Source organism: Anas acuta, chromosome 5 (genome assembly GCF_963932015.1).
Source record: "Anas acuta chromosome 5, bAnaAcu1.1, whole genome shotgun sequence".
Lineage (NCBI taxonomy): Eukaryota > Metazoa > Chordata > Aves > Anseriformes > Anatidae > Anas > Anas acuta.
This window is the reverse complement of record NC_088983.1, coordinates 4,308,945-4,330,870: the sequence shown is the minus strand read 5'-3', so window position 1 is coordinate 4,330,870 and position 21,926 is coordinate 4,308,945. Positions and strand designations below refer to the sequence as shown.

Below are 21,926 nucleotides of genomic sequence, written 5' to 3'. Positions count from 1 at the left end.
GTAGGCAACACCCAAAAGAAAAAAATTACACAAGGGAAGGGCTGGTTCAGCCCACCTTAACATCTTTTTGCCTACAGGTGTGTTGCAAACAGCTGGAAGTCTTTTTCTGCTGGCATTCTGCACGGATAAACCCTACCTTCAGCAAGGTGCTCAGGCTCAGTGCCACGCTCCATTCACACAGCCTGGAGTACCCACAAAGAAGGCTGCATCTTCCCAAAGCATCGAGTTGACGTGTGCTATCACTACTAACAAACAAGAATTAAGCGAGTTAAAGGGCAGCATTAACTCGATAATAAACGAGGATAAAACAGCCTTAATTTCGTTTGAACTGGATAATAAAAAGTTCCTGACTTCTTCAGAAAAATCTGTTCTCAAGCAACCTTGTAATCACAGTTGAAGAACAGCCTGCTGTTAAGATGGAGCATGAAATAGCTTCAACAAGATGCTGCTTTCAGCAACAAAAAAACAAATCTTAATAGCCTAGAAAGTCATTCCTAGTTTTATAGGCACATTTTTAAGTAGAGCCAAGTGGACTTTCATAGCGTCTCCTCATTTATAAATTCCAATTGAAAATGGAAACTATGAAGCCCTGGTTCTGCCAAGGGGGGAAAGGCGCAGTTATTTGGCTCTGCACGGGAAGTGCATCAGGCAGAGGCAACAAAGCCTTACATTTATCAAACTTGTTTACTCGGAGTAAACAGTCTGTTTTCCATATTTAAAAAAATAAATAAACTGTCTTCTACTTCTACATGTGACCTACTGCCTGCACATGCCAGAGGGATTACAGCCTAGCTTCCCAAATGCACCCAGTTTCCTTTTTTTTTTTTTTGTCCTCCCTCCATAACAAGCATTAAACCCACAGATGTTTGATGCTGTGATTTGCTTCGACTTACACAGATCTTAACTTCCTGAGTTTGAGATTCCTGCCCTCTGATTTTACATCGGGACCAAGCTGCTGTGAACGCGGCCAACAGCTGAGCACAGATCTGCACTCCTGCAAAGCTGAGAAAATCAGAAGTCCTCCAAGGAACATGACAGTCACAGAACTGACTGGGATGTGTTTTGTTTCCCAGTGTAAATGAAGCAGAACCTTTGCTCTACCCAACTTTCATACATAAATTCATTGAAAAAAAATCCGCCCATCTTTCCTCGGATATAACCTTTCCTGCGATTTTTTTCCTACCCCGCAGTTCATGTTCTATTCAGACACAATATTCCCGGTGTTTGATTAATCTACCCACGAGCTCTGAGCTGGCACTGATCACATTCTTGATATGTAGCATCTAAGATCTAACAGAATCGAAGCTCAAAGGTGCCCAAGAAGCCACCATCAGTATCAAACACACACACACACATTTATGTATCGGTTTCTCCAGAACAGCAGCCTTCCAGCTATGACTGCCGAAGCAAATGATTCCCTGGGAGAATCGTGACCTTGAACACATTTAACGGGTGGCTACCAGTCTTTGCTACTCCGTCCTTTAAACGAAGCCTGAAGTACGTTTCCCAAATAAGGTTCAAAAGTCAAAAATAAGGTTCAAAAGCAGAACCCAGGGTACCGAAGCGGTTTCACTAATATATACAGCAAAGCATAGCAAAGAAAATTACAGAATCACAAAAACAAAGCCTCGGGGCTCGCATCCAGCAGCAAACCCAAGCAAGTGCAGCAAAAGCCAGGACCACTCCTCCTGCTGCCTTCACCGCAAGCAGAAGGAGATGGACACCAAGGACGAGCAGGGAACACGTTGCTCCTGCACCCGACAGAGCTGCTGGCTCCCTGCAGCAGCTTCTCTCGCTGTGCAGGTCGGGAAGATTAACAAAAGAGTTCTAAGAAAAGCCAAACAGATAATTTAACAACTGGAAACGTACTTGGAAGTAGGAAACACTTAAAGGACTTTATTTAGCTCATCCCGAAGGTAGTGATTAAGGAGGAACTCTGATCAGTCAGAAAAAGCCGGTGTGAGAAAGAGGAGTCTAAAAATGAAGGTCCCTTCAGATGAACACAAAAGGCAAGCTTCAAGTCTAAATTGCTCAAGGTACGGAGCAGCCCATCAATCAGAACTTCCCAAAGGTTATCATCAAATTTATCGCTGTAAACATAGATCAGAATTGTAGTTTTGAAAAAGGTTAAACTGAAGCAGAGCTGCATGAAGTCTCTTTGTCCAAGGAGGTCCAGTGGCCCACACCAAACAGAGCTGCAGAACAACTCACAGCAGCTCCTTGGGCATCACCATTAACAAGTTCACTCATTCATTTACTGCAATGAAAATTTATACGTGAATATTGACAGATTTCAAAGTGGCCACTGTAACAAGACTGAGTGACAATCCTTATTTTTTGCTCCGCAAAATAAATATTGGATACTGCAAAATCCACAAAGTCTGTAAGAAAGTTTCCCTCAACGTGCTGCACTTCTTTGCTAAGGAATAGCCAACAGGAGTGTTTGTTAGTGAGAAATATTAAACCTACACGCACACACTTCTCAGAAACCCCTAGAACTGGTGGTAGGACACCAAACTCAGCTCATCTAATGTCAGGGCTCAAATCTTTGACTGCGAGAGAACTCAGCCACTAAGACACCTGCTGCTTTGGTGCTCCTCCTCCAGCTGACACCACTGCCCACACCGCTCACCTGAGAGGTCCCAGCTGCTCACCAACACTGTGAAATGCTGGAGAAGCCTGCAAAAATATGCATGCACAGCCTAAGGTAGGTGCTGACATAGTCCAAAGGCAAAGATCTTACAAGCAGCAGCCACAAACCCAATGGTGAACATCGTGCCCACATTGCCATGGGCCACAGGAGAGGCAACTTGAGGGAGCTGCTTGGTTTTCACAGAATCACAGAATTTCTAGGTTGGAAGAGACCTCAAGATCATCGAGTCCAACCTCTAACCTAACACTAACAGTCCCCACTAAACCATATCCCTAAGCTCTACATCTAAACGTCTTTTGAAGACTTCCAGGGATGGTGACTCCACCACCTCGCTGGGCAGCCCAGTTTTGTCCAGCCCAGAGCCAAATCTTGACCCATTCTGAGTCCCTGACCAGGCACACCAAACAATTCCCTAACACCACGACACCCTGCGTTCAGCATCTCCTTCCCAACAAGCACTTAATGGGATACTACTTCCAAGGAACTTCAAATAATGCTCAAAGAAAAAAAAAAAAAAAGAAAAAAAAAAAAAAGACTCCAAGTGTTTCTACTTCAAGAAATCCACAGCCTTTTGTGAACAGATGATGCTACGAGCAGATGTACACAGCCAGATGATCTCTTCTTTACCAGCCATCTTGACCTGCCTGGCTTGATTTATATAAACCGGGTTTGTTCGCGACAGCATTGATTATGTAAACCTCAGCAAAACCTTAACCAAACACAAACTGCCACAGCACTTACAGAAAGCACGTAACGGGCTACTGGGGGAAGTGATTAGAAGCACATTTGCTGCAGTGACCGACTGCAGACACCTGGATTTACCCTCTGCAAAGCACAGACGGGATCACAGCCACCACGAGACAACTCAGGATGGTCCAGGTGGGAGACCCACCAGGGGATACCTCCCCCTCGATGTCAACACCAAGCATCGAAGCATCTTTAATATTAAGGCAGAGTAAGTGCAGAAGACGAAGGGAAAGTTTTATCATCTTAAAAACCCAGCTCTCAGCAGTTTGCCAGCTCAGTTTCTTTGTTCATCATCATTTTCCCCCACCCAGTGTAAAGGTCTCACAGCTCAAGACAGAAGTTATTCATCAGCATCACAACCAACACTTTTTTTTTTTTTAAAAAACACTCCAAGGTATCTCAGAACAACTTTTTTTGGTCAAATTAGCTGTGAGGTCATGCTATCAGTTACAACAAGAGCTGCAAGGCCAGGCTTTCGCAGTTGATGGGTCTCGGTCTCCCCTTTGACGAGCAGAGCAGATTTATCCTGTCTTATCTACACTGAACTCCAGATTGAAAGATTTTTAACTACAAAACAGGTATTTATAATTTTTTTTAAATGCTACTGAACAGATGCTTAAGCTGTTCCAAGAATTCCCAGCCACACGCATTGAGTCACCAAAGAAAAAAAAAAAAAAAAAGAGAGCAAGTTTGTCTTATTTATGGCATTACCATTTAAAACATCCGATGGGAAACGTGGCAATCAACCCCGAAAGCGTCAAAAACACCAACCCAAGTGTAATTATCGAAGTCACAGCACTCCCTGGACCGTCCCCATCACGTCCACCTCTCTCTACATCACCTCCACATCCGTGCCAGCCAGTGCCTCGCCGCGTCCCATTGCAGGCTACGCAGACAGACCGGCCACAGACACGCTCAGCTGCCAGCTCACAGGCTTCCTACTACAAGGACGAGAAGATTTCTGTCTTTTTTTTTTTTTTTTTTTTTTTTTTTTTTTTTTTTAAGTACACGCAATAGCAGGGCAATATAAGCTCAGTAGCTTTAGGGAACAGCTGATAGGCAAATAATAACTAGGCTCGGGCGATCGGAAGTTTATTTAAATTTTATTGGCGTGTTTCAACACACTGCAGGGAAGATCAAGACCTTGGGCAGAGCCGATAAGCCAGAGATCGATGCATTTCCATATGAAAGGAAATAATTAAAAAAAAAAATAAAAAAAAAATACAAGCACGCCGCACTTTGCTATGGTGAGACCGGAGCCAAAACATTTCATACTTCTGTACTTTCAACGGCGGCTAAAAATAGTCAAGCAACAGAAAGGAAAACGCTTCCAGCTGTGCACAAAAAAGCCTCTGCAGCACAGCACCGATCCACGGGCCCCGCTGTAATTAAAGATTCAGCGTTATGCCGAGACTTTATTGTCGGCGACGGCGTTGCCCAGCTGAGGGGACCCTCCATTTTCGCAGTTAGCACAGCGAGATCGCTGCTTTCTCAGATTTACTTTGATACGGGCGTTCTTCCCAAACCAAATTAGTTAAATTTGAGTCTTTGGGCGCTGTGTTCTTGCTGGCAGCTGAGCGTTGTCCCCCGGTGCCTGGATCTTGACCTGTATGGCCGCGAGGAGCCCCAAAGGTTGGCAGGCACCAGGCTGGCCGCACTGGGCTCTGCAGAGGCGAGCCCAGCTCGGGAGGGCACCTCGAGCAAAACAACAACCAAAAAATCCCAAACGACCCCCAAAAAAATCAAGGTTTTGACCTCCCAGCAGCTCTGGCACGGCTCCTGGGGGAGGCTGAACAACGCTTCGCACGGGGCGCCCGGCTGGAAACCTGAGTGTTTCCATACCCCCGACCCCAAAACCATCCTCCCTGACCCCAAAACCATCCCTCCACGTAACCCTGCCCCTAAAAACACCCCCCTGACCCCAAAACCACCCCTCCACGACCCCCAAAGCCCCCAAACCACCCCCCCAGCACCCCGCAAAGCCCAGCGAAGAAGGAAAAAAAATAAAATAAAACCAAATAAATTCATAAAGGGGGGTGGGACGAGGATGAGGATGATGATGATGAAGGAGGGATGAAGCATCGCAGCCCCCCCCACACCCCCCAAAAACCAGCCCCCATCCGCAGCTCACCCCAGCACCACCAGCTCCCCGTACTTGACGGGCTCCTTGTTGGGGGCGCAGTGCTCCTCCTGGCTGGGGGAGAACATGGGGGCGCCAAGAGGTTTCGCCCCCTTTCTTCCTCCCCTTTTGCTTCCTCCTCCTCCTCGCTCGCTCCCCCCCCTCCCGCCGGGGCCGGTCCCAGCCCCGCTCTGAGCCCGCGGCCGCCCGGCGCCGGCCACTACACCCCGGGGGGGGGGGGGGGAGCGCCCGCGGGGCGTACCAAGTGCGGGGGAGGGGGAGGAGCGCCGCGGCCGCCCGTTCGCCGCCCCGCTGAGGGGGTGGGGTTTGGAGGAGGTGCCGGTGCCTCCCCCCCCCCTCCTTTTCTCCGGGAGTGGTGGTGGTACGGGCGCGGTGTGTTATGTAAACATAGAGTAAAGGGGAGGGGGCTGCGCTTAAAGGGGCCGCGCACTGTGGTTGTGGGGGGTGCAGGTCCCTTGTGGGGCCAGGATCCACAGTGGGATTTGATCCCTTCAGGGTCCCGCACAGCCCCAGATCACCAGATCCGCACGTCCCAGCCACAGGCACCTCAGGCCATCCCGTCATGGTCCCATGTTCCTATGTCCCACCATTGCCAGGCCTTGTGCAGCACAAAACTGGGCCAAAAAGGCAGCGGGGCACACAAAAAAAAACCTAAATTTTCTGTTGAGACAGTGAGGTGCAAAAAAACCCTAAATTTTCTGTAGTGACACCCAAGGGATCGCCACCCTGTGCTGCTCATGGCCGTGGCAGCCCCCAAGCACACCCATCGTTCGCTTTCCTTCAGTACCCAACCAAGGAGAAAACCCACAAAATTAGCCCCAAAACGATGCCTGTGGAGGATGGGAATCCCCACTGGCCCTAAATGGAGGTCCCCGCACCCTGTTTGAGGACAAAGAGAAGTAATTTCAATGGCCTTGCTGCCGCTTGTGGCCCTCAATGGAAATCTTCCCCGGTCGGAGCCATGGGCTGGGGAGCGAGCCCTGCTCCTCCTGCCGGGAGCTTTCCCCTGGCTGAAATTGTATTTAGCTATTAATTTTCTTGGTAATGCTATTTTTCTGCCGTTTCTGGTGAAGAGGTGAAATGGAAAAATCCAGCCAATCTTGCAGGGCTGCAGGATGGAGATCTTCCCAGGGGCTGTGCGAAGAAGACAAGGTTTTATTAAAGACAGAGAGCTGAATTATTACAGATTTATCTTCTTTATTGCCCTAACAAAATAGAAAAGAAAGCCGGGCCGTAAGTCACTGTCAAAGAAAACAAATACAGCTTGGAAAACAGTGTGAAAAACAATCCTCCTGGCTGCATCCTCTTCGAGTCCTTCCCTCTCTCCCCCCAAACGCAAGGCCTTCGTGTTAGCTTTGCTTTCACATGGCGTAAACAAGCTGAAATTGTCTTCCAAGGAGTGCTCTGAAACAGTTTCAGGCTTCCTGTAAGCCCAAAGTCCCGCTGTCCGGCTGGATTTACAGCGTTTTGTCCTGCCCCCATGCCCCCCATGCCCTGTGGGGATGGAGGATGAGGAAGGACCTTGAAGATCTTTTTTTTTTTTTTTTTTTTTTGCCTGTTTCCTTTTTTCTCATTTTCTAACACTGTGCACTTTGGGGAGAAGAGGCCAAAATGGACAGAGCCTTGCACAGAGAGGTTCGTGAGTGCTATCGCAATGCAATGAATGAAGAAAATACACCGGTTTGCATTGCTGAAAAAAAAAAAAGACAAGTGCAGGGCTGAGAAAAAGAGCTGAGCAGGCTTCAGGGAGGTGTATTCGGTGAGATAACCCCTGGGCTTTGGGTTAATGTAGTTTTTTTCCCTTGGAAATGCGACTGTCTGTTGTTTTGACAGTGACTTATGTTGCAGTGAGGGGTGAGCAGCAGTAACAGCCTCTTCATTTGGCAGTCCCACGTTGGTTGTTTTAGGCTGGAAAATGGAGAGGGGAGGTGCAGCCCCAGCCCCACAAGGTGTTAAAGGGCCTTTCTTCCTAAAGCGCTGGTTTTCTCATTGCAGCTCCCAAGGACCCACTGCTCCCAGCACTGGAAACCTGCTTTTAATTTTCTAATGAGAGCAACGAGGTGGAGACAGGGGCAGAGAGCTGCTTTGCCATACACTGCACAGCTCCATGTCCCACACCAACACCAACACCAGTGCTTCCTAGAGCTCCAAAAATTCCTTTTTGCAACTGGAGCAAACAAACCGTAGCTGGCATTTTTCCCTAAGTCCATTGAAAGAATGGAGAAATGTACCTACAGCTGCATTCAATTATTTTTAAGCTCGAATTGTCTTGCGCTCTCGCCTTTGGGATGGCTCCACATAGCTTCTCGGGGCAGCTTTTTTGGGGAGCATCCCCTGAAGTGAGAATTGATGATGACTTTGAGCCCCTTCCTTGCGAAAGGCAGCTCATTCCCGGCTTTATCGTGAGCAGCTGCTTGGCCAGGGCAGCAGCTTGCAGGAGGGCTATCCAGCAAAGCCAGGAGAGCATTAAAATCAGTGTCTGAAAAAATCCTAGACACGGAGAAATAATGCGTGCCCGTTTGTTTTTAAAACGTAGTAAAAAGTTATTTTAAATACAGGAAGATTAATAAGGCTCTAATTCAGCAAAGTACTTACAGATGTGCTGGACTCAGAGTAAGTACTTCAGTGCTTTCATGAATCGGGGCTTAGGGAACCAGCTTGAAATATAAAGTATTGAAAGACATCAATAGCCCTCCCACCATACGTGTGGCTCATGTTGCACATGAACATCCCAGCTCTGGCAATGAACAGGGGCACAGGTTTCCATCACCAGGCCAATGATCCTGCAGGTCTGTGTTCAGCTTTTAGGGTGATGGCTGGTAAGGATGTGCTGCTGGGCTTAATACGGCACCAGGACCCTTCCAGTTCCTTGTGTTACATGTGGGTTTTGGTGCCCGACCCAGACTGAAACAGGTTTGCATTTCTTTACAATATTTGGGAGACATTTGTATGTTTTGGACCTGGTAATGTCTTAATTTTCCACTTAATTTTCATTTACGGTAGCAGCGAAAATTTAGAAAGGGCAATGGCAACAAAAATAAAATGGAAGAGCTGAAAGGATAAAATGATCTCAAGTATCATGGTGGCACCTTAAGAATGTGTTGCAGGCTCGTGCCTAACACATAACTCTTTCCTAAAGACCCTAAAGGAGTTTTAAAAAGCAGAGTAGCTACACAGAGTGACAAAGGCTGTTAGGAGGCAAAAAGGCAGTCATCAAAAGGCTACATCTAAATGAGGAAGAGGGAATACAGCATAAACACTGGTGAATACAAAACCACAACAAGACAAGCAAAAAAGATGTTACAGAACAGTTTGCCAAAGGCATGGAGATGCACAAAAAAATATATCAGGGACAGGCTGGGGACAGCCCACAGTACAAGGGTGAAAGAAATTGGGATAAAAAGGGATAAAATCATGGTGACTTAGCTTAGTGAAGCCTCTGCACCAGGATGGGGGCTGGAGGCTCCCAGAACAAAGCTGTCTTCATCAGGGCTGGGGAACTTCTTAAATACCACTGTCAGCAGCAGAGATTTTAAAACAAACAGGTTAATTGAGAGCGGAGCAGATTGCTGGGGTGAGATGTCACTGGCCCAGGGGTTGTAAAGAGGTTCAGGTATGACAGGGCTGAATTATGAACAGCGTTTGTCTCCAGCAGATGGGAAACACCAAATTTGACATCATGGGCAAGCTTGAGAGCTGTGATCCACTCGGTCTGGCTTCTGTACCACCAAATCTGTAGGAAATGCAGTAAGAAGCAGGTAAATATGGATGCTTAGGGACACAATTAATAAACCTGAGAGGGCAGCAGGGGCTTTTGCAGAAAGAAGTCAAAGTTTGTAAGCCATTCATTCCCTCTAAAGCAGCCAAAAAAGATGATCGCATACCTGCATTTCACGAGAGTTTTGCCACATAAGGGCTGTGAAAGAAATAAAAGCAGCATGAGATAAGAAAGTTCTTCATGGGGTAACAGCATGAGAAACCAAAGGCTTGGAGTTCTCCTTTTCACGGTGGGGAGAGGTTACTGCCGGGACACCGTGGTCTTCTTGTGGGACCTTGGCCGGGCAGCTCGCTTATAATGGAAATGTTTGCTGAGAAGCCAAAAATTTTAAGCTGACTGCAAAGAGTTATAGGAGGACCTAGCAAGAAAACGTCCAAGTGAAGTACACAGAGAAGATGACCTTAGACATATCTACCTAATGACTGGCTCTAATTGAGCTATTATCATTCAGCAAAGACACGCTGAGATTTTAGTCACTATAGGTCCTTCTCTTGCAACATTAGCCCAGAGATCAACAGAAGTCTCAAAGACAAATAAAATGTGCCAAGGAGCTGCTGTACGTAAACGTGTCTGTCTTTTCCAACAGCATGGGTTATTCTGAGAAAATATGCGATGTCCCTGGCTGGGTGTTCCCCATCCCTTTCCCTATGGGGTAGAGCCAAGGGCATTACTTTTCCCCGTGCCCCAGCTGCTCACCTGTGTAGTTCCTCTCCTGAGGGGCTGGCTAAGGGGGAATAAACATATTTTGTATGAGTCTGCCAAAATCAGAAGCAGCAGCAACCCGGCTCTCAGCATCGCCTCTCGATATGGGTCCGCCTGCAGCCCCAGAGCTGAGTTCCCTCTCACATCACCACGTCCCCTTTGTGGGATGCTCTCTCCCATCCCAGTTGCTCACCCATGAATGGACTTTCCCTGTCCAAGATGTTGCCCTTTTTCCTCTTAATGTCCTCTTTGTTTAAAAGTTAATACTAACACAGCGACGGTGGGAGGTAGGGAATGGGGACAGCTTCCCTTGAATTTCCTTGGACCCAATTTAGGGAAAATTCTGCTGCTCCAACCTTCATCCCAGCAGACAAAGCTGGTGATCAACCAGTTCCCAGGATCAGATCACCCTATCCTACTGCAAAAACCATCCCCAGCAATGACACTTTCCCCTGGGAAGGCCCAGAGAGGAGCTCCTGCAGCAGATGGCTGGGTCCACATCCACAAAGCGACAATCAGCCAGCCCATAAATCAACCAGACCTCATCCACTGGACTTAATGAGAATGCCCAAATCGCTGCAGGATATAAGGGGGGAGAGGAGCTCCTCTTTTCTAGCTGGGATGCGATGGGAGCTCTGCTATGCCAGCAGGGTGAACCTCAGACCCCAAACTTTCACAGTTTGCAGCCGCTGAAGGATTTCACCCAGCAGCAATTCAGGAACACCCACAAAGCCACTTAAAACCGAGCACCGTTTGCACATATTTCCGCGGCAGAGAATGAAATGCGCTTTAGAAATTATTGCATATTAGAAAGGAGAGAGGGTCCCCTGGCTGCCGTTCAGGCAGCGGATCACCAGCACGTTGCAGCAGCAGCCTCCGGCACGATCCCACACGCTGCTCCCCAGCAGGGAGCAGATCCCAAAGCCCCAAGGACCCACGGGGTCCTGCTCATCCTGCAGGACCACGCCGTCCTTGTCTCACTTATACATGCACCTGATTTTACAAGGAAAAAAATAACATCGTTTTGCTGAGGTCTGTGGGATCTGTGGTTAATAGATCCTACTCCCAATTTCGGACTTCTCCAGCAGCAAGAACTCACAGCTAATCAGTTTTCTCCCCTGCATCTGCTTAGGGTAAAGAGGGGCTGGGTCATAGCTGAATATGTTAAAAGCAGCGTTTGGTCTGCAAAGTATATACATCAGTGAAGTCCTGTAACCACCTCCTAGCATCTGACATTCTTTTCATTACTATAATTTACTAAGTGAGTGCATTGCCAGGTGCTCCTGGCAGGCATCCAGGCTGCCTTCAGCCAGGCAATGGATAAACTCAAAAAAAAAAAAACACACAACCACACTGAAACCCCCAAAACCTTGAAATCTAAGCACGAGGAAAGAAATTAAAACAAACAAAACCCCAGCGAAAGCAAACAACAGATGGGCACAGATGTCAGGAAGATGTAGCCAAAGGAACAACGTCCTGCAACATCCTGTTAAGGCACCGCGCAAGGGCAGCCCCCCAGCACTGCCTTCCTCCTGGCCGTGGGAGCGTCTGCAGTTATCGATGGTGGCTTCTCCTACACCTGCAGGCTGTGGGCAATTATGAAGTCGTTAGCTTTGTAAGCTGAAAGGATCACCATCAGCGTGGGGATCAGGCGAGCCGCCGGTTGAGTTGTCATTATTATGGGCACTTCAGCAGATGGATGGCCGAAAAGTGTATTTCTCAGCAATAGGGTAATGACTGGGAAATGCAATTCTGGTAGCCCCCTGATTGCTGCTGGCTTTTGCTGGCATCATTAGGAGATGAAGACGCCTCGTACCTCATCAGATAATGACTTGCCTTAACAAGGGAGCGGAGTTATTTTGGAAGAGGGTGAGAACCCCTCGCCTTTAGGGCCAGAAAAAAGGCATGGCCGTAAGCTGCGCTGCTGAGATTTACCAGTGATGTTAAACTGGGGGAGATTTTGTATGGGAACACGAGGAGAAGCTCACGAGACCATGAGAAAAAAGACCATGAGACTTTTTTTTTTTTTTTTTTTTTGACAGTAAGAGACGCAAGATGAATGAAAAAAGCCTTTGAGCTGAAAGAAAATCAACACGGATTCATTGCTAAGTGTTAGTGGCCGTAGATAGAGCAGACGTCCAACCAAAGCAATGAAAAATCCATTATTGAAGGGATAGAAAGAACAGGCAGCCGCTTGCTAATAAAAATCACCTTCTGGAATGAAAGACTCCCTGTTTCAGGTATTTTAGTCAAAAATGAGGCTGCCGGTCATTTTTTCATGCAAGAGAAAGCACCTGTATCCATCCCATCTGGACAGCGAGCACCCACGGAGCCGGTGGCAAACCCTCACTGACCTCACAGGGAAGGATGAGGTCCTACCAAAGGGTAAAACCCCCACCAGGCAGCACCCACAGCCCCCTGCCCAGCTGATTATTCGGCAAAAACTCCCCAAACGTGCCCTGAGGAAAACACACGTGGACCATTCTCCTCTCTGCAGGCTGCAAAACCCAGTGCAGGGGAGGTGCTGAGGCTGTTGGTAGGAACACGCTGGCATCTTTATTAGGAAGAGCAGGACCTGACAGCCCTGCGTGAGTTACTTGGTGCTGCAATCATGGGATTTTGGGAACAGATGGGAGCGGGGCCACGGGAAGCCTCCCTCGCCCAGGAGCTGGCCCAATGTGCAACCCGCATGGCCGGACCCGCAGCTCGCCCCATCTGCAGCAGCCAAAAATCCGGGTGAGCTGCCAGCCCCCGCCTGCAAACCTTTACGTTTGCCACACGCAGCCCATCGATAACTTGAGGGTGTGAACGGAGCATATGGAGGCTGGGGCGAGCGGAACAAAGGCAGAAGCCGCGGGCGATTTCCAGGATCAGGAACAGAAAAGGGTCCCTCAGTATTCAGAGGTCACTGCCTGAGCACGGCGAGACATTTAAATATTTCAGCGCGTGCTGGATCCTCTCCGAAACGTCTGTGTGTGAGCAGGAGCTCCTCTGAGCTGCAGCAGCGTCTGGGGTAAGATAAGGGAGCACAGAACAAGTGCAGATGTCCCTGCTTGGCACTATGTGAGAACTTTAAAGCATCCCAGGGGCTCGGGGCTTCTTTTCTCCCCGTGCTTACTGTGCTGATACCCTGAGCCCCAGGTACACCGTGCAGTTTCCAGCACAAAGCCGAGATAAATGTTTTTTTGCCTCCCAAAATCCACATGGGATCCGTGCCATGGCTGCTGGCACCGATGGATGTGCCCACAGGGGATGGGTGCTGCGGGGTGTCACCTCCACCACGGACACCCCATCACCTCCCCTGTGCCCGTGGGACATGGCTGGCACAGGCAGGGTGAAGGAGACAACGTTGTACACTTTTTTCCCTCCTCCTCCTCCTCTTCCTCCTCCTCGTCCTCTTTTTCCTCCTCCTCTTCGCGACTGTGCAGCAGTGAGAGGGGACATTGTCAGGCAGCCCGTGGGAAGCACAAAGCGGTGGCTGTGCCGACCTCCTTATGAAAATTCAAGGCTGTCCTCCTTTTTCCTGGAGGTTTCGGTGTTTTCGCACACACACGTATCTTTGTTGTTCCCCCACCCCAGCACTGCCCTATCCAAAAGCCTCCAGAGCCAGCCCAGCCTCGCCGCCCACCCAGAAAATAGCAAATTTTGATATGCACAATCAAAGCGAGGACAATTAGGGAGAAATTCTAATCATTCCTTCCTGGAAAAAAAACCTTACTGCTGTTTCCAGCGGTGCTACCAGTTAAAAACTTCAGCTGGGAGCACTGGCAACTCAGTTTTTCCCCAGATCCGTCCCTTGAAGCCTCTCCTTGCTGTGAGCTGGGTTTCCCAGGAAACTACTTAACATGTGTGATTTGGAGATTTTCATTTAAATACATAATCCATGACCATGAGGTCCCTTGGCTGGAGTCCGTGACTTTTAACAAGGATTAATGGTGTGGGAGCCTTCATCCAGATGCCCCAAAAGAGGGTCAGACCCGGTCGTGTGCCCTCCTAAACCTTCAAATCCCTTTTGCTTTTCTTTTTTCCAGCCCTATGCTGATTTTTTTTCCACCTTTCAGACATTTAAACCAGAAGTTTACACAGGTATACACAGCTTTTTTAAGATCCCTTGATTTAGCAGCCCAGCAGCTGGTACAACCCCCTGCAAGGCTCAGCTGCGTGGCAAGGATGGGCACCCACGGGTGCTGTTGGTAAATATGGGCCGTGCAGGGCTTTTCCCTTAGCCACAAGCAGGATTAAGGCCGAAGAGCTCCTTCCTGCCAAAAATCAGGGAGAATAATCCTGTCATAAGCTATTAATGTGGAGCTGTGCTGGCACTTGGCAGCAAACCACCAAACCCGCAAAGTTGTGTTTAATTTGCTGGTAGAGGACAGACCAAGCCTTCTTCGCTCAATTATACCGAGACGGTATTTCAGCACCCAGCCCTGGAAAAAAGCCACCGTGCAGCTCGTGTCAGCCCTGTGTCTCCATCCTAGGATCACCGGGATGCCCTGAGCCCCCGGTCCCCATCTCGTTGTGGCCCTACGTGCATGCCAGGGTAGCAAGGACAAGCAGCAATAACCCCACATCCCTCCTGGGAGAAGGGCTGGGAAGGGGGATTTTTGTCTTTTACAGGGTTTCTTCGTCAGCAGTGGGCTTTGCCTGTGCCTTCCTGCTTCCCCGGCTTCCCCCTCATGCAGGATGTCCTTTCTCTCTTTTCTATTTTTACTCAAATCCCTTTAACTTCTTGACATCTTTCAGGCAGCAGCCTGGAGGAAATGGATTATCCCGGCGGTGGCACCGCGCGGCTCCAGCCCCAGGCGAAGCAGATAAAACTCCTTCTTCCCAGGGCTCGCCACATTCCTGACCTGTCCACAGCTCCTGCAAAATAGGAAATGCAGTGCCCATTAGCTTTTGTTCGGTAAAACCTGATGATTAGTCATCATATCCTTCACGTCCATGGGAAACGGCAAGAAAGGAACATCTCTTGCTGCATCGACACGTTTCAGCGCACACAGCCTGGGAGGCAGCCCTTATCCTTTCATCTCAGCTTGTGGCACATCTCTCTGCTTGCTCAAGGCCCGGCAGAGTCAGGAATCTGCTTCCCTGCCCCTGCAGTCAGCCTCCAGCGCATGGTGACAGCCAGCAGGGCACACAGATGCAGAGGGTTGTTTGTTTTTTTTTTTGCAAACTGCAGTGACTGAAGCCGGGGCTGCCGCTGGTGTTAATTTTTCCCCACGCTCTCTATGCAAAATACGAGCTTCATATTTCCCTCTTTTTGTTCTGCAACTGCAGGGCCCAATTTTCTTTCTTTTTTATTTTTTTAATTTTGAACAGAACAGCTGTTGTGTCCCTCTTTTCCTTTGTTTGCAGCACGCAGGGATGTGCAGAACAGCCACTGCCTTAAGAGCGTTTAAAGGCAGCACCGGGAGAAACTCCAGAGCGGCTCCAGGGAGAGCTCCCACGTTCCTGAGATTCCTCATCCAACGCTCCGCAGACAGGCTCGCAGTTTTATTTGCAAAAACTGGGAAAGCTTCCAGCTCCCAGCCTGTAAAGCCTTCCACTAAAAAATAAAATAAAATCAAGGAAAACAGGAAAATCACATTTTCCCCCACCACGGAGCGAGAGCCTTACGAGCAGCAAAGCCCCTGCCGACGTGCCCTGGTGAAACACCGTGCCGCGAGCGCTCACCACTGATACATTGCTTCCCAGCGAGGGTGCAGGGCTCAGGAATTCAATTTGCAAGCACTGCTCTGGGTTGTGTCTCTTCATGCTCTTCGTCAGCAGGAAAATTCATGATGGGAATACACAGCGCGTGCTGGGAGCCCGGACGGAGCAGGGGCCCTTGGCTGGGCTCTCGCATGTGTGAGCAAAGGCCAGGGAGCTCCTGCAGGGTTTGCACCGTGGGCTTTGTAGCAGACTCGACTTTTGTTCCTTCCTGTTTTATAGAATCATAAAATCACCAACTCATTTAGGTCAGAAAAGGCCCTTAAGATCACCAAGTCCAACCAGCAGCCTAACGCTGCCAGGCCCCTAAGCACCCTAAGCCCACTAACCATGCCCCTAAGCACTATGTCCCCATTTCTCTTAAATACCTCCAGGATGGGGACTCCACCACCTCCTTGGGCAGCCTGTTCCTGATCCCAATCACTCTGTGAAGAAGTTTTTCCTAATGTCCAATCTCTTATCTCGCCAGAGCTCAGAAAGGCTCTGACCTTGAGAGCACACAGCTGCCCTTCTCTCAACGTACCTCCCTTGGTCAGCTGCTGACACCAAAGAGAGAAATAAAAACCCGAACCAATGGGCAATACATGGTTTTAACCTAATTTGAAACATCCCAAGAAGATGGTGCAGAGAAATCTGAAATCTGTAATCAGCTCTGCGGTGAGGTGCATTCATTTAACTGCAGATAAGCCAGGTTAGTGGTGGAGAGGCTGCAGAGGCTGGCCGAGGTGAGCACATGAGGCTGGGGCTCCTCGGTGGCCATGGCCAAGGACGATGTCCACACGTGGCCCTGGCAGCACCAAACCCAGCACAGCTCAGCTCCAAAGGCTGGAGTTGCTGGAAGACCCCAAGAGCAGCCCAGATCCGCAACGTGGAAAGATCTTCAAGGTGGAAAAAATGCATTTTCCTGCCCTGTGCCCCTTCAGCAATCCTCTCCACACCTAAACCTTTGCTCTGTCTGGATCTGGGCACCATCCTGCTGAGGACTGAGACACTCCCATCACCCCTAGGTCAAGTTTGAATACAGACTGTGAAGAAGGGGTGAACCTGACATACTCAGATCCTGCAGGAGAACCTAGGCGCCTTCGAAAGCCTCCCCTCCTGGGTGCAGGTATTGCTCTCGCTTTGATCCGAGCCGCCCGACAAACAGCACGCCAGGTCCCCCACCTCCAGAGCGAGATCCGTGCCTGCACAGTGCAGCCAAGCCCTGCTGGAGATGTTATCAGGAAAGGGAATTATTTGCTACTGGAGAATGTACTTGTGCCTCGCAGCTATTCGGCTGCACAAATATGCGGAGTGTTGCCGATAACTCACTAAGGGAAGTCTGGAAAATGGATTCTGCAACGAGATAATTCTGCTTGTAGACTTATTTTGTGTATTTCTGTTTCCTTCCTCCCCCCACCCCCCTTCAAATTTACATCTAAATGGGATCTTTGTTTTTTTCTGAGTCAATATTTAGTCACTGGTTCCCCGTTCAAGCCTCCGAGCTCGGTTTCTCAGAGCAGAGCCTTTCCCAGGGGAGAGCAGGGCGGGGGCGAGATACTGGATCCGTGCCCCACCACTCCTCCAGGTACTCACGGTCCACCCTTGGCATGACTTTTGCACTTGGATTTATAACGAGTGAGCCAAACCTCCTTACTACAAGCACCCAGAAATGAAAGCCACATCCCATGTGCTGATATCAGTGGTATTTGGTGTTACGGAGGTCTGGGATTGTGCCCACCGTTAGCACCGATGGCAGCAGCAGATGGAAGTTCACATAACTTCAGATATGGAGACACTTCCCGAAGACCCTCCTCAGACAAGAATGTGTTTCAGATCCTCACTCTTGCAGATCCTTGCACTAGTTCCAGGAAGAGTCAAGGAAACCTATCCATTAATGGATTGATTTCCACTGAGGTATCGGCCGCTCTTCGTCCACTATTGTCAGACCAGCCGATGGGGCTCGGTTGATGTGCAAGGTTCCAGCACTCATGGTCATTGCTTTTTCTTGCTTTTTGCAGTAAAGTCACAATATACTTACTTAGGTTTGCTTCTATACACAAAGGTATTATTGGCTTGTCAATATGCAAAGGTATTATTGGCTTTTCAGCAAGCTGAGCTACACCCGCTGGAACACAAAGCACCACTTGTCATTATTTTAATGAAAGCCCCTCTTAAATCACATACTCTAACTAGATTTAATTTACGTTTGTAAATAAGCAGATACAATACAAAGGAAAAAAAGCAGGTCTTCTTAGTTTCACATAGAACATCCCCATAGACTTGTGCTGAAACAAACACAGGTTGGGTTACAACCTACAAACTTGGCAGTTTTTCCAGCCGTAAACCCAATAGTTTTTTTTTCAGTTTCACCACATGGAGAACCTGCAAGGTGTGACATCAGATGGATTTCACCAGCCCTCATGCACACAGCCACATGGACCTGTTGGGTTTGTTTTGCATGTCCCAAGCCTATTCTGCCTTTGCCCAAATCAGCCAGGAATGGGACTTGACTGCAGGGCAGGAGCTGACTTCTTTGGGGAGCAGAAGTTGCCAAAAAAACAGGGGTGCAGAGCTCCTGCGTGGAGACAAGGAGGTTCCAGGCACCATCTCAGTGCCTTGCCTGTGTTGCTCTGTAGAAATATCCTCACCTGGTGGGTCAACAGGAAAACAGATGTACTGGAGGGGTTAGGGAGAAAAATAGGTTCACTTTAGGTGTGAGGACACTAAGAGTTGCCCAGGCCATGGATAATCCCAAGTTATCAGCCCACATAACCAGCAGGATGGAGGTGGGCTTCATTGTGACCAGAAAAGAGCAGGGAAGAGTTTGTGTGGGGACAGGGAACAGAGTGGAACAGCTCCCAGACAGCCACAAGGAGATGTGGGGTGCAGGCTACACACCGTGGTGGCCAAGGAGCTGAGGAGGATCTGTGAGATGTCCACATAGGGAACAGACAAATCTGTGCTGGAGGATGACTGTTGGAGACAAGGTGTGAGCAGAGAGGAGGGACCCACGTCCTGAGTCCTCCTGCTTAAACAGCTGGTAAAAAGAGGGAAGAGAATCAGCATCTTTCCAAGTGAAAAACAAGGAAAAAAAAACATCTCACACCCTCTTTCCATGGGGAGGTTTGGTGCAGACCAGAGGGAGAAACACCCGCCCCCTTCAGCAGAGCTCTCCCAAGGACGCGCATGCATATGCACACATCTTAATAGGTACACATATCTAATTGTAACCGAAAGCTTGAATCTGAGTGATACGATCCAAAAACACCAGGCTGGCACCGGGCTCCAAACCCCTTCTGCCTCGTAAGCCACTGAACGCAGCAGGGTGGTTTTGCAGCCGGGCTCAGTGTAATTCTTCTGCTTGCTGTCTTGAAAACACGCGGAGATTGAATTATATAACAATATTGTTTAAGCGCTAGCAAAATGCACAATTTGATTAATCTCAGCAATGCACCAACTCAGAGATCTAAAAAGACAGCTATGTGCATTTTAACAAAGTTAAAGCCCAAAGCTTTTCATTTCATCCTAATGGATAGCAAAGGTCATTCTCCATTTGATAAATGACGACAGCACTGCTGCATTTGTCTTCTGGCTGGCAGTGCCGGATTCCTCTGAAGCTCTTGTTAATGAGATTCCTCCTACCACAGAAACAAAATCCTCCAGTGAGGCGCTGGCACTGGATTTATCACCAAAAAAATACCAATTCTGCATGCACACAACAGGATAAATGCAACTTCCCATCGCGCTGGAAACATGCCCATGGCAGCTATGTCCTGATGGAATGACGCTGTCCATGACATAAATCCCAAGTGGTGGGAACTAACCCTGCAATGAGACATATTTCTTTTCCCCATGACTCAGCTGAGCAACATTATTCACAAGGAACACATATCAGCAAAGAATTAAAGAGTACATTCAGTATTCCCCCCCTTGGGAAAAAAAAATGCCTAAAATAAAGCTATCAACCCAAATCCAGGAGGGGTGATATTTATTTTGCTTGCAAAACCACCTGGCAACAACCAGAATCCAAGGGGTTCCCAAGCTGGGCCATAAATTAGCAGAGGCACGTGCACGTGCTTAATGTTGCTCCTGTGTCCTGTGCAGTGAGAGGTGGATGAATTAAAGCTGCAGGGGACAGAGAGCATCTCTTCAAAGGGTGAGCTAGGAGCCACAGGGGAAAGGAGAGACCAGACAGGAGTATGGAGTGTGAGATCATGCCACAGAGGAGAAGGTCATGGTCAGAAGCTCTGGGAGCAGGCAGGGGTGCTGTACAACCCCCAGAAGAGCAAGCACTGCTTGGCAGCCCTCTTCCTTCTTTTTCTCCTCCTCCTCTTCCTCCTCCTTCTCTTCCTGCTCAGCAGATGACCAGGGAAGCAGCAGGAGGAAAAGCCCAGGAGAAATCTCCAGAGGAGAAATCACAGCTGGAGCATCAGATGCCAAACTGGGCATGACTAACCTGACCCCAATTGTTCCCAACTCTTTACCCAAAACCACGGGTTTTGAGGGCAGCTCCAGCAAGGAGACAGACTTTTTCCGTGACTTGCTGTGTCTTCACAAGCACGTAAAAACCCCTGGTTTCTTGTGCTCTCAAAGATATGCACACGCAGCCCCTTCCTTGGGATGGAGAAGCCCACTGCGATTTTTCAAGTGGAGACTCGAAATCTTGAGGCTGACACTGAAAAATCAGCAGATTCCAGAAAGCACCCTCTTTATTTTAATTTGACAGCATGCTCTTAAAACTTCATATTTTGAAACTGCTCAGCACCCATGAAAAATGAACTTTTCATTTAAATAACACAGGCAGCTGGGATTCGGTGCTTTGTAAAAGATGAGCAATGCGGCAGCCGGTCACGCTGTGAGTCTAGAAACCAGGAAGAATTTCTTCATGGAGAGGGTGCTCAAGCACCAGAACAGGCTGCCCAGGGAACTGGTGGTGTCCCTGTCCCTGGAGGTATTTAGGAGATGTGGGGACATGGCACTGAGGGACAGGGCTTAGTGATGGGACGCAGTAAGTCATGCTGATGGTTGGACTTGGTGATCTTCAGGGTCTTTTCCAGCCTGAATGGTTCTCTGATTCACAGGGCTATTCTGAAGGTGGTGGAGGAACCGAGTTAGGCAAGAACCTGCACAGGTACCCAAAAAGCTTTTTATATTTTGATGTCTCAGCAGCACCAGCTTTAGTGTCCCCCACCAGGACAGCCCATGGGCAGCAGAAGGTGCAAAGGAAAAACCTGGAGCCACCCAGCTGCGGGTGAGCAACACAGCTCATGTGAACCCGTCATCTCTGGGGACAGTCTTTTGGGGTGTCTATAGCATGAGAGAGGCACAGCACAGCCAGCACGTGCAGGCCAGGTAGGAGCAGGAGAGGTTTTAAAACAGCCCATCTGTGGCTGTCATCCTTACCCTGCTTGGGTAACGAGCCCTGCTGGGTGCCCAGCCTTGCCCATGCTGGGTGCACTCAATGGCTCCTTTCATCCTGGCCTACAAAAGTCACCTCCCTCAGGCACATACCACCCTGCTGGCCACCACCCTTGTGATTTCACCACCATCCAGGCAGGAGATGTGGTCCTTCCTAGAAATCCCCGCAGAGAAGTTCAAAGATCTGCTCAGGGAAGCCCGACACTGCTCAGCCCGTCGGGTTTAGGGTCGATATCTGCACCCCAGCGCCCCAAAGTGGGCCAGGGTCCACCTCTCTGAACTGGTCTACAGATAGAAGCAACCAAAAAGCCACCTGTCCTGCACACTTAGGGGCCTGTTTTGGGTCGGATATGTGTGTTTTGAGTTGGACACGGAGCCATGAGGTGCCTGGGGCCAGGCTCAGAGGCTCTGGGCCTAGTACAGAGCCCTGGCTGCTCTGGGGGTTCCTCCTTGGGGAGCTTCAAAACCCACCTAGACATGGGCACCCAGCTCAGAGGGCACCCTGTTGGGGCTGGGGTTGGACCAGAGGCACCCAGAGGTGCCTCCAGCTTGACCAGTTTGGGATTCTTTGGTTTCATTTCAGTGCAGGAGCCGCTGCCATCCCCGCATTGCCCTGGGGGCCTCCCCTCACAGCCACAGCCCCGTAGCTCCAGCATCAAGGCCAAGGGCAGCAGGGTTTAAGCATTAAAACATGAATCATATTTGGCTGAGTCACAGGGATTTGCCTGGACACAGGCTCCCTCCCCAACACACACAGATGCTGCTGTAGGGGCTGGATGTGCTTCTTGGGGGGGATC

General features: G+C 49.2%; 1 protein-coding gene across 1 annotated transcript in view; it reads right to left on the bottom strand.

The window, feature by feature from the left end:
* Positions 1–5,737, bottom strand: part of PELI2 (pellino E3 ubiquitin protein ligase family member 2) — a 71,533-nt gene extending 65,796 nt beyond the window's left edge. The window contains exon 1 of the mRNA XM_068682377.1: positions 5,532–5,737. Within this exon, the coding sequence (XP_068538478.1) occupies positions 5,532–5,608 (77 nt within the window). The 5' untranslated portion in view covers positions 5,609–5,737. The remainder of the gene's footprint in view (positions 1–5,531) is intronic.
* Positions 5,738–21,926: the final 16,189 nt, after the last annotated feature.